This window comes from Fusarium falciforme, chromosome 1, assembly GCF_026873545.1.
Source record: "Fusarium falciforme chromosome 1, complete sequence".
Taxonomy (NCBI): domain Eukaryota; kingdom Fungi; phylum Ascomycota; class Sordariomycetes; order Hypocreales; family Nectriaceae; genus Fusarium; species Fusarium falciforme.
The window spans coordinates 6,565,549-6,577,751 of NC_070544.1; the positions used below are offsets into that span (position 1 = coordinate 6,565,549).

Here is a 12,203-nt window from a genome sequence, read left to right on the forward strand (position 1 = left end):
AGGCACAGTTGGATATGACGCCCATGTTTTCAATATTTCTGTAATTATATCACGACAAGATAGACATAGTAATGATACCCCATGAACCATGCATTATTATTATACAAATAGTCACAAACCACAAAACGGTCACATACATACATGTACAGCAAATTGAATTCATCATTTCATTCTGACCCAAAGGCTCCTCTATAATGTCATAATAAGACAGTCTATATCTGTCACTCAGCGCAACTGGGGTATACGAGTTTAACCAGGAGATCCGAAAAAATGCCCATAATACAACAAAAAAGCACGCTCAAAAACATCAAAACCATTTTGCCCAAAAATCATCAAATCATGTCAAGACCCCGTGAGAGTCTGGAAGTGAGAGTCTAGTGAAAGTCTCCCACCCGAGGACCAAAGTACTCGCCCGGCTTCAGCTGCTGAAGAGGGCAAGCATCGTCCTCGCATCCCACGTAGTTGATGGTGTTGCCCCACCACTTCAGCTCAGTGCCCTCGAGCTGAAGGGCGAAGAAGATGACGATTCCGGCAATGGCGATGCCGCAGGACCATGCTGCAGAGAGCACAAAGTTGTACTAAAAGGTTAGCATAGTTCAGTGTGAAAGTAGAGAGTTTGACTACTTACTTTGGACCACAAGCCGAGGTATCGTGACTTGAGGTAAATCCAGGAAAAATACGCAATAGGCACCGAAGGCCAGACATACGACATGTTGTACGGAGCCCACACAATGCCTCCGTACATGATGGCCACGGGGTGGATCTGTCGAGTCCAAGTCCAGTTGGGGAACTTCTTGTTCAACAGCCACACAGCCAACACGACGACGACTCCCAGAGGGAAACCGATAAGCACCTCCGTGTACAGACCGTTCTCGCCAAAGATCTTCTTAGGACCAACAGTACCCCAGAGGACTGAGGCGGTAAAGAAGGTGTTCACGCTGGGGCAAGACATCTTCCAGCGGGCGTCCTCGGTACAGACATCTGGGATCTGGGTCATCTGGAAGTTGAGTACACCAACGCACACGAAAGTGCTGATAAAGGTGGCCACGATCTGGGCAAAGAAGGTGTGTCGTGGAGGGATCTTGACATAGTGAGCGAGCTTGAGATCGTTGGAGAACATGACGGCGTGGGCGCATGTGACGTAGCCGAACGACTTGAAGTAGTTCATGGCCAGAGCATTTCCTTCGACAAAGGAACCTCCAATGAACTCGGCGAGCACAGTCAGTGTCACCTCGATACCGGTCATGGCCTTGATGATGCCGACAGGAATGACAAAGACGAGGCAAAGAGCAAGACCGTAGAAGATGACACCAGGCGACGTGTGAGTATCCCAGCCAGCGATGCCCGAAATACCAAAGGCCATGGCGCAGACAAGGCACACCATATACCACCATTCAGGTACCTCACGGTAGGCCTTCATGAGACGAGTGTGCACATCGAGGTCGTGGATTTCGTCGTTTCCGGTCGACTTCTTCTTCCTCATGCTGTTGAAGAGACCCTTGAATCCAGTGACAATCTCACGACGGTGAAAGAGGATGGCATAGGTCAGCGTCGAAGTGTAGATGCCAAAGAAGAAGATGTAGATGACCACGTTGCCGGCACCCAAAAACGGGGGCGAGTAGTCCTCATACTTTTCAGCATCAAACAGACCACGGTCATTGATGGCACGGGTGACATTGTACAAGTCACCAAAGCGATCGTAAACACGGTTGCTGTTGATGGGGAGGAAGCCAGTGTTGTAGATGTTGCTGTACCACAAACCCAACACAACCCACATGGAGATGAAGGCTCCAACGAACCGGTTGAATGTGCTGAAGAAGGGAACCATTAAAGGATCGGCCGAGTCCCACAACAGGACATTCCAGTCCCAAGTGGGGAAAGGGTTGATGCCAAGGCCATTGTTGAAACCAGTGATGGTGCTGAGATCGCGGTTGGTGGGGTCGATCCAGGTCATCCAGCTGAAGTTGGAGAGCGACGTCCAGAGGTAGTTGGGCAACCAGAACCAGATGAACATGGCGCCAAACATGACATAGAAGAACTTGATTCGCGAGACTCGCCAGATCTTGGCAAAGGGGCCTTGGACCGGGCTGTTGTTATCAGTGTGGAAGGCCGAGTTCAGCGCAATAGTAACCAGCGACGCGGGCCACACGCAATAAGAGGGGTACACCAGGAACCGACGGCAGACGCCAGCCATTCCGTAGCCAATGAAGTTGGTGCTGAGTGCGATCAGGATCTGATAGGCGAAGTGGGAGGCGTATGGCTGGTTAAAGTATTGTGGCAGATACTGCACCCAGATGATGAGGTTGGTATACGGGGTGTTGTATGCGACGTTGGCCATGATGGTGATGAGCATGTGCTCCTTCTTGGAGAAGGGGCCTGGGTTGAGAGAATGACGGACACCAAGGAACGTAAATCCAAGATCAGGGAGCCACCTCTCACAGCCCTTGCCAATGGGATACGACAGAAGCTGGGCAACGTTGGCCATGATACGGATCGCAGGTTGACGAATATCGAAGAGCTGGTTGGTGAATGCGAGGAGCACCGAAAATGTGAGACCGATGGCCCAGCTGCGGATCGTAGAGCAGGGAATAGAGGTGTCATCCTTGTTCTCAACCACAGCTCGGACTTCGGCATACGGGCTGTTGTTGGTGATGAGGGCAGCCTCCAGCTTCATCTCTTGTACCAGGTTCTCGTGCTTTTCGGGTTGCGTAAAGAGTTCGTCGTTCTCGAGGAAGGCCTTGATCTTTTGGATAACTGTCAGAGGAAAGTTGGGATCCTTTTCGTGGATGCGGTAGACCCGGCCCATGATGTCGCGGACATCTTCGAGGGTGTACTTGGAAGCGAGCTCGCGAGCCTCGAGCAGGTCATCCTCGGTGACGTGAAGGTCCTGCTCGGCAGCATGGTAGTCGCGCATGTCATCTTGGTCATAGGAGAAGGACTGTTCAAATGCACGGGTTAATTCAACTGATCTGCGGTAGCGAGAGGTATGAGGAGCGCCGAAGCAGCAGGGGTCAGGCGATCCAGAAAGTTTAGGTCGGGGTTCATTACCTCATTGTACTCGGAGGATGAATCGGTAATAACCTGTTCTTGATATTGTTCTTGGTACTGCTGCTGGGGATTGCGGTCGTCGGGGACCTCTGACACCCCACCGGTGGAAACCCTCTTCTCGTTGTCCGCCATGGCCAAGGGCCGGATGAAAGGTTCTAGGTCTAGTCCTCCAGGGTTACGAAACCGCAGTTTGCGCTGTCACTCTATATCTCTCGAGGGGTGTGACGCGTGGAGCCGGCCATGCAAGGGCGGCGATGACGATTCGGGACGCTTCAATCGAGGGAATAGGGTCGGCCTATAAAGTCAACTAGAGAGGTTGATGATGGCCAAATGACTAGCGAATCGATGGAAATTCGCGACAGATACGAGCGAGGTTATCTGTGGATGAGACTCGGGTTGGTGGAGCGAGTGCTTGCGAACTGCAACGTCGCGATGGCTTCAGAGTGGCAAAGAGGAGTATCGTCGAGATGAGCCGGCGACAATGTCGATGCTGTTGATGGGAAAAGAATGAAACAGCACGAATGCCGGTGATGGGGGGGAAACAGGCGTCTTTGAGTTGCTGCGTCCAGACAGGTTGTAGCGTGAGTCTCGTCGGGTCTAGAGTGTCCACGAAAGGACAGGCGGCCGACAGGCGGATCTTGGTCGGCTCGCGGCACTCGTGGCGCTGGGTTCCTGTGCGGTGTCGTGTATGTGTATGTATCGCGGATGCTGGCTGCCGTGCTCGCGTGGTGATGGGAATGCGTGCGTATGCAGGCGGGCAAGCAGAGCAAGGCAAGACGAGTCGGGTCGAGTCGAGTCGTTGGGAGGAATCGGAGCCCGGCAAAGAGATGGAGTCTTGGTACTGGACTGGAGGAGTTGGAGGTCGGCCGGTTGAGGGAGAAATGACGGGATGCGCAAGGAACCCGGCAAGAGAGCGCGCGTGGAAGCGACCAGGGGCCCAGTTTCGCTGGCTGCAGGTATCTCACGCACTGGCTGGCCTGGTACGTAGTACGTAGGCTGGCTGGCTGGCTGGCTAGACTGAGACTGGGGGAGCGATGGAAGGGTGGAGAGTGAGTGAGAGAGCCTGGTCTGGTCTGTTCGGTCTTGGAGAAGAACAAGAAGTGGCGGCGGCGGCCAGGAGGAGATTTTCGGTGGAGACGGGGGACACGCCTTGAGTGGCTGAGAGCAGGGCCTTTGGGGGGGTTCACTGGTTCTTTGGGGGAAAGACGCTGGAGGGAAAGTGCAGGCTCGGAACTAGGGAGCCGTAGCTGCCTCTTTTGCGAGCGAGTGAGCGCAGCGTCAGAGGGAAGGAGCGGCAAAGACGGCTTCTTACGAGGCTTGGTCTTGGTGCTGAGGGGTGGCTTGTTCCCCCGGGTCCCCTCCAAATCTGGTTCAAAATCTGGAAGATCAGGTTCAAAGTTTCAAGCTGGCATGTGCCTGAGTTTTACTCTAATCGAGTCCAAATTGGATTGATGAATTGATTCGTATCTTTTCTTGTCGTGCAACAGGCGGCGTACGCATCCCCTCAGAGAGAGAGAAGCCTTGGCAGTGTGCGACACACCAGGACGGCACTCGGCAAGAGAGCCCAGCCAGCGACAGGGTACGTATCTCTCTCGTCAAAACCTGAGACTTTCAGGTTCCATGCGACGCGGGAGAAGGAGGTACGTGTGTCAATGGCTGCGAATGAGGCGGTAGGAATCAGTCACTGCTCCTGGTTGGCCTCGCAAGTTTTCCTTGGCCCTTGAAAGACGGGGACTGGTGGGACGGGGGGCGGGATGGATTTGGATTTGGGTTGATGGAAGGGGGATGCGATGGGGCCGGCCACTCCGTGATGGCCTACTACAGAAGGTGGAAGCAAGGCAATTCGACTGCGCCTCAACATTGGGGGAGATATTTCTAAGCCAGTTGTATCTTGTTGCAAAAGCGTCAATTCAAAGATTGATAACGTCTCGAAATATTCATCTCTTTTGTCGTGAATCAACATCAACTCAGCAGCTTCACCATCTGAACTCAGGTAGCATCACAAAAAAAGGTACGTACCCCTACTCGGAACAAACGGCACGGATAACGGCGTGATCGTCTCGGCGCTGCGCTGTTCACGATCCAATCTCATCTGGTGGTGAGATTGGAGCTGAGGGCAGAACCTTTTCTGTTCCATAGCGAAATCCCACGGGCATGGCCGAATACCCGGCTTGACCTGACCGGATGCAGCATCCATCATGTCCAATACGATGATTGCGTGGATGCTGAATCATCATGGCTCCTCCTTCTAGAAGTTCAAACCCAGCCTTGCGCGGTTTACCGGCATATCGGACTTGTTCAAGATGCCGTCCACGTCAGCCCATCGACTCGTACTGTAGCATTTGCGAAACGCAATGTCGGCCGCCTTTGAAGCTATTCGCACTAATCCACCACATCAACGCACACCAATGCTTCATTCCCCTGCCCAGGCTCCCCCTCCGTGCACCAGTGTCAAGCAGCCAAGTTGCCAAGCAAAGGTGACAAGCTAAGGGTTTGTCTTGGCCCGTGGAGTAGCGAACGGCATTGGCCTTCTGTGAACCTCAAACTCGATGACAGTTGTGTGTAAGCGTAGAATGATGCAGACCGCCGCTGTCGTCACTTGTGTCGTGAGTGTGCCGTGTTGCCAGGAGTACTTGGCACACAAAGTGCCACAGTGCCTCACTAGGGCAAGCCGTAAGCAACTGGACAGATCTTGAGGGATGAACGGAGACAGCACGGAGACCCACCTCAGCAACTCGTCCAATGTTGTCTGCTGCAAATATAAGCTTGACTTACAATATCACCTTCAACAAACAACAAGCGATCATGGTGTAGTGGTTAGCATTAGCGCCTTCCAAGCGCTAGAGTCGGGTTCGATTCCCGATGGTCGCAATCCATCGCATCCTATTCTTTTGCCGTACGGACGCATTTCTTTTTGTGTTGAAACGTCGTGGTTTGTCTTTTTGTCGATGTTAGAATGTCTGTTCCGTGTTTTGTTGGTATGATTCATCGTTGAATTGCTTTCGCTGAGCCTTAGGGCGTCTTTAGGGTCGCCTTCCCAAACGGGCAATAGAGGGCATCGGGCAAGGATTCATGTCAGCTTACGCCTACCCTACAAGAACATGCCTCGACGACTATTCATCCTGTCAATCTGTTGATCTTCATTGGCAGTTAGGAATACGAATTCTTGGCAGTATATAGTCGGATGTTCGAGGTGAAATATGTAAAAAGTGGAATTAATTAAGTATATTACAGCTCCCATTTACACGACCTATCCCTCAGCATCAACAGTCCTACTCGTCAAATCGCTCCACTCTTCACTTCTTCTCCGACAATGAGTTCAGAATGCCATTAATATCAACAAATGAAAGCATCTCAAGGGTCTCGTCCCATATCCGACTGGCAAGTTCTTGACCGTATTCCTCATACACTGCCTTGGTGTAACTGTGATCGTTAGTGTCTACCATCCAACCAGAGCTGAAGAACACTTACTGAAAGATCTTCCAGTCCATGACATAGGAACCATGAGTTTCCTTTCCCTTCACAATAGCCGCATCTACAAACGTGCTCGCGCCCTGCTGGAGGGACCGCGCAATGATCCACTTGGCAAACCAGGCGATAGTGCGTACAATAACGTTGGCGTTTCGCTGTAGATCCGTGCTCCTGACCAACCCTGGATCCACGAGGTTGACGATAACGTCATCTGGATTGACACGCTCTGCCAGCTTGAGGATCCAGAAGTGCGCGAGGGCTTTGGAGTACCAGTACGTGCTCGTAGGTGAGAACTTGGACTCGTCATCGTACCATGCTAGCGCCGGCTCGTCTTTTGGGTCCGGCACCTTGACCATCAGCGATGTTCCAGAGTTGACGATGGTGAGACGGCCTGGCTTTCCCGCCGGTGCCTTTTTCTTGAGGGTGGGCAGGAGGAGAGTGGCGAGGAGGACGGTTGAGAGGTAGTTGACCTGGAACGTGGACTCGTGGCCCTCGGGGCTCCTGGTGAAGGCCATGTTTTGAGTGCCTGCGTTGAGAATGGCAAAGTCGATTCTATCTAGAGTTTCGCATTTTTTGGCAAACGCCTGGACGCTCTCGTGTGAGAGCATATCGACCTGCCATACGTCGATCTTGGCCTTGGGGAAATTGCTTCGGAGCTTGGCTGCTGCAGCTTCACCCTTGGAGACTGTGCGGACTCCGATTACAAGGTGACTGAGGTTGAGGGCCAGTACAGCCTTGGCTGCAGCGAATCCAAGACCGACATTGGCACCGGTGATGATGCCAGTACCGTTGGCGAGAGAGGTTTCCTTGGGGGGCCAGACAGGCTTGGTGAACTGAGATTGGAAGAAGCGGTAGGAGTCTGGCTTGAGTTCGAGGGACTTGGGAGGCATTGTGATGATTTTTCTGTGTTCTTGGAGCTGAAATGCTAGAAGAGGCGTCTCTTGACTGATGACTGTAGAATGATGTGTCTGTTCGTCTTCAAAACGAATACACTTGCACTCCCTTTTATAACACGTTACAAACATCAGATGCTTGATCAATTACGCAGCGAAACAGGTCCAAGTCCAAAATGGAAAGCAATCGAGACCTGTTGACGCCATCCATTTTGGCGGTGCAGCCTGCTCGGGTAAGTGTGACGATTGCTCAGCTGCTTCGACTGACAGCCCTTTCGGGAAATCAATGAATACCGAGACATGGAGTTGAGGCTAGGAATCAAGGGGTTATGATGTGTATTTTCGGTTGGGAGAAGGGACTGCCTTATCTCCGAACCACAGGATTGATGTGTAGGTTGGGCTTGATGTGAGAGGCTGTGGTCGGGAAAAGAGTGAAACACCGAACCAAAATAAAGGGGACGCTACAGTCATGAAATTGAGCAAAGGTTGCAGGCCTTATTTCGACTACATGGTATCAATCCTTCAGCCCTGCTGGGCACCATCAAGGATCTAACCCGAATAGGAAAACAATCGTGTCTTGGCACCCGTGGGGAACTCCGGAGATCGTCACCAACGCAGCTCCACCTTGAATCAACTGTTGTCCGTTTGGAGTTAACAATCTCAAGTTCCTTTTCTCTCCCTCTCATACCTCTTCACGCCGTCTCCGAGATCATCATACGTCAGAATACAAACCAATTTAGGACCGACGACGCGCTGGCCAATATGCTTGAACCCCTCTTTACCACTCCGGACCCTCAGCTCCCCGTCCGGCAGAAACCACGGGCTAGGAAGACGGCGCGTATGCTTAACCTAATCTCACCTGAGCTCTTTTTGACACCCTCTGATACGCTGTAGCTAAAAAGTTCGAGTTCATCTCCTCTGATCCCGCGGGCAAACCTGCCCCCGAGACCCGCAAGTTCATCCGCAGCCATGTCATGCGCGGCAAGAACACCAAGCGTCGCGGGGCTTCCAGAGATGTCGTGCTGGTGAACTCTGAGGTTCAGCAGGATGAGGCTCGGGGAGATGACAAGTCCGGTCGTCCGGATATAAGCATGGATGTGTCCCGACTTCCAGACTACTACCGAGATCACCTTCAGTACAGAGCGTGGGTTGAGTCACCGTCTCTGATTGCTCGCATGTTGTCACCTCCGGACTTGACTCTTTTCAACTTTGCGACTCCACTTGATAGGAATTCGCTGTATCTAGTATACAGATGTAAGCTTATCATACTCACACATTGCAAGTCACCTAACACTTCCCAGTCCTTACCACCATCAAAGACACCCTCTATCCAGTAGAATGGTGTTTCGAAACCGACCGCACAAAGGTCTGCTGGTTCCGCTGGCTTCTTCAAGATGCTACCTATCTCCACTCGGTGCTCTTCATGGTCAGCGCGTTCCAGGACCTCTTTGAAATGCGATCGACAAAAGGACGCAAGAGTTACGAGAATGGCTGGGGCATCTCGTTCTCCCCACAAACAAGGAGTCGTCTTCGGCAGACCATCCAACTGCTTCAGGACAAGATTGACGACAAGGACAAACAGGTCGAGGATGTCACTGCGGCTGTGGTGATTCAGCTGGCTGTCATGGCGGACGCCATGGAGGATGTGGATGCGTTTGAAGCTCACTCCAACGGCCTGCGGAATATCGTCAGGTTGAGAGGTGGACTTGAAGCATTCAACGGCAACCGCCAGTTGCAGATAAAGTTGTGCCGGTAAGTGAAATTTGGCATTATACTTGACAAGTACTCACGACGATAGGGTCGACCTCGGCTGGTCCATCAGGAATGGCTGCAAACCCGAACTCTACAGAGGTACACCGACTTGGCATCCACGACTCGAGACGATTCACGGCATCACTGCGCCGGCCCACCTTCAGACGACGACCGTGGCACTTCTGAGCATGATGGATTCCTGGGACTACAAGCTTAAGAGCGCTTTCAAGGATCTTCGAGACTTTTCCGCCTTGGCCAACCAGCACATCCCCGCTCGTCGAAAGCTGGAGCCTGAAATATTCCAAGAGATTATGCTGTCGGTTCAGTATCGATTACTCGTCCTCGAATACTCCCTGGACGAACATCCCCTCCGAGAGGCTATCCGTCTGGGTCTCTTGGCTTACGAGTCCACCATCTTTCTACAAATCCAAGGCGTCAAGCTCAAGTCAGACTTGTTCACCTCACAACTACGCGAAGCCATCGAAGCCATTCCCGTCGAAGGAGAAGCCATCGCCAACGTCAAGCTGTGGCTCCTCCTAATTGGTTCCATGATCATCTTTGATAGCAAGGCGCCCTGGCTGGCGCAGTCGATCCAGAGCCTGACGGGTCGGCAGACTTGGTCCCAGGTTCGGAAGCGCGTCAAGGAGGTTATGTGGATTGACATTATTCACGATCTTGCTGGGAGCGAGGCTTTTGAGGCTACTCGGGCGGGACGTGTGCTGTGAATACGCAACATCTGGGCTTATGATGGGACATGTCATCTATCGACGCCAAAGGAGACAAAGAAGTGTCCAAACGTGTGTTGGCTTTACGTCCCCCCTTGAAAGCCTTCATCTCTACAGCGTCGCCGGTCGATGACGGCAAACAGCCCAATACCACGTCAAAGGAGCCAAAGCAGACCTTGCTGTGCGCTTCATGCGGTCGCCCGCAATTCCTGGACAAGGATACCGGAAGGACACCGGTAGATACGTCAGCTGCTCTGAACAACAAAGACCAGCTGCAAGGCTCCTGTTGCTTGGGGATTATGCAGCCGGCTCAGGCTACCAGCAGGCATTTCGAACGAAACTGCTTGAAGCAGGATCGCGCAACCCGCTCCGATAACTGGTCGATTTTCTGCGTTGTTGATGAACAAAGAGCATCAGCCAGCCTCCCCAAGAAACCATGATGGGACTACCCAAGTTTTATGACAACCACAACGCAAACAGCATGACGACAAACAGTCTATCATTTCTCACATATGCCCTGTCGTTCCTATGGAGCTGTCCCATCACTCTGCTTGTTGGACACTTCAAACGTCCTGCACAGTTCTTTGTTGTTGCGGGCTGCCTAGCAGTTCTAGACACTTTAATGCTGTTTCCTCAGCCTTGGCTCTCGCCCAAACTTGTTCGACTTGCATGGATAGTTCCGTGAAAGCTTCTGCGTCTCCTTTGCGGTGAAGCCCTGGACAAAGGAACAAGGAGAGCTTCAGGTTGAGGCCAAGCTGTTATGAAAGGAGATGAAAGTCGCATTGCAGCAAGAGGTTATGGTTGTTCTGGGAATATATAAATATGAGGGTGTTCCATTGACATGTTTATTTCCTTCTTACTCCTACGAGCGAGCGCCGATCACCTTCTGTCGCCATCTTGAGGACATACCCCATCAGGCATCACTTCTTAAGCCATCACCACTCTTCACCATGCCCGACACAACCCCCCAAACCAACACTCCTAACAAGGAGTCCTCCCCCAACGAGCGCCTCTACACCACCGCAACTCCCGTCCGCTTCGCCCCCCGCGGCACAGGCGGAAACGTCGTCATGTTGAACCCCCGCAACGTTCAACAGTGGCAGCTCGACGCCTACGAGGCCCGCCTCGACGAGACGGCCTCCCAGATGGCCGAGTACAAGGACCGCGTCCAGGAGCTCGAGTCCCTCGTTGAGGAATCTGCCAGCAACAAGGCTGGAGATCAGACTGCGCTGCGTGGCGAGCTTGACATATTGAGGGAGGAACTTGGCAAGATGATGAGTGCGCAGCAGAAGGCTCAGGCAAAGAAGAAGGGGGGCTGATTTCCTTGGAAGACTTCTATTGTTGTTGTTTTGGCTGGAGCGGTTTTCTTTTCTGGATATGCCGGATACGCTGAGGAGAGCGTCTTCTGAATTTACGAGACTATGGCATGATGGATGCCTGGGTGTTGGACTACACGATCATGTCCATGGGCAGGTGGACTATGGAGGAAAACTGGATCAACTTTGCCACTCCTTTTCATGAGAGCGAATTCGAGCTGAGGTGGCAGTAAAAAACAACTACCTTGTGCTATTGACCACTGCCATAACCCATTATTCCCCTTGACATCAGTAGCGTCTCCAAAAGAGGCCATCAGTACCACAACCCACAAGTGTCCTCAGCCCTTGAGCCATCAAGGGAGATGCGTTTCTTGGTCGACGCTTCCCCCAACTCTACCGGCACTCGATGTCAGGGCTATAGCTATGGTAGACACCGGCACATGCCCAAGTGGTCTCCATCATGCGCGAAGCGAGGATAACTGCCGGTGTAAACTAGTCAGTCTAGCTAACTCACGGCTCCAGTTCTATCCCTTGAGTTCCACATTTTCAGTCTCAGCTCAGTCGCGAACTTGACCCTTTGTTTTTCACATTCACATATTAAAGTTGGGGCTAGGATGAAGCGTGTTTTGGATCTTGTTAGCATCGACAGCCTTGAAGTTCCCCATGCTCAACATGCCATGCTAATGTTATCTACGTTCCTCTGCCGCACGGTAAATATATCCCTTTGTTTTTATCATGTGGGGAGCTGAAGTCTCCCACGGCCATTCCTCGCTTGTTCTGGGGAATTCAAAGTTAGCTCGTGAGAAGTCATGTGTCCAAATATTAAGAGTGAAGCTGCATACCAAGCTCGCGGGAACCCACCACATGGGATAAGAGAAGGAAAGGAATGTGTTATGGTTTGCTTAGCTCCCGGGTCCCCGGTAATTGGAGATTGAGAAATATTGAGAAATCGGTATTTCGGTGTTCAACCGTTATCCTCTCTCGGTATGTGGGCATGC

General features: G+C 52.2%; 4 protein-coding genes across 4 annotated transcripts; 2 read left to right on the forward strand and 2 right to left on the reverse strand.

Annotated features, from left to right (window-relative positions):
* Positions 1-374: 374 nt before the first annotated feature.
* Positions 375-3,180, reverse strand: NCS54_00189500 (Hypothetical protein; the record flags this gene model as incomplete). The annotated part of the gene is made up of 3 exons (XM_053147510.1): positions 375-578; positions 629-2,938; positions 3,049-3,180. The coding sequence occupies 3 exons, from the start codon at positions 3,178-3,180 to the stop codon at positions 375-377; spliced, it is 2,646 nt and encodes an 881-aa protein (XP_053003485.1).
* Positions 3,181-6,344: 3,164 nt separating this feature from the next.
* NCS54_00189600 (Hypothetical protein) lies at positions 6,345-7,544 on the reverse strand (the record flags this gene model as incomplete). The annotated part of the gene is made up of 2 exons (XM_053147511.1): positions 6,345-6,471; positions 6,520-7,544. The coding sequence occupies 2 exons, from the start codon at positions 7,542-7,544 to the stop codon at positions 6,345-6,347; spliced, it is 1,152 nt and encodes a 383-aa protein (XP_053003486.1).
* A 630-nt stretch (positions 7,545-8,174) lies between these two features.
* NCS54_00189700 (Hypothetical protein) lies at positions 8,175-9,889 on the forward strand (the record flags this gene model as incomplete). The annotated part of the gene is made up of 4 exons (XM_053147512.1): positions 8,175-8,250; positions 8,307-8,666; positions 8,714-9,164; positions 9,211-9,889. 4 exons carry the CDS (start codon positions 8,175-8,177, stop codon positions 9,887-9,889), a joined length of 1,566 nt encoding a protein of 521 aa, XP_053003487.1.
* Positions 9,890-10,659: 770 nt separating this feature from the next.
* Positions 10,660-11,208, forward strand: NCS54_00189800 (Hypothetical protein; the record flags this gene model as incomplete). Its single annotated transcript, XM_053147513.1, has 1 exon — positions 10,660-11,208. One exon carries the CDS (start codon positions 10,660-10,662, stop codon positions 11,206-11,208), a length of 549 nt encoding a protein of 182 aa, XP_053003488.1.
* Positions 11,209-12,203: the final 995 nt, after the last annotated feature.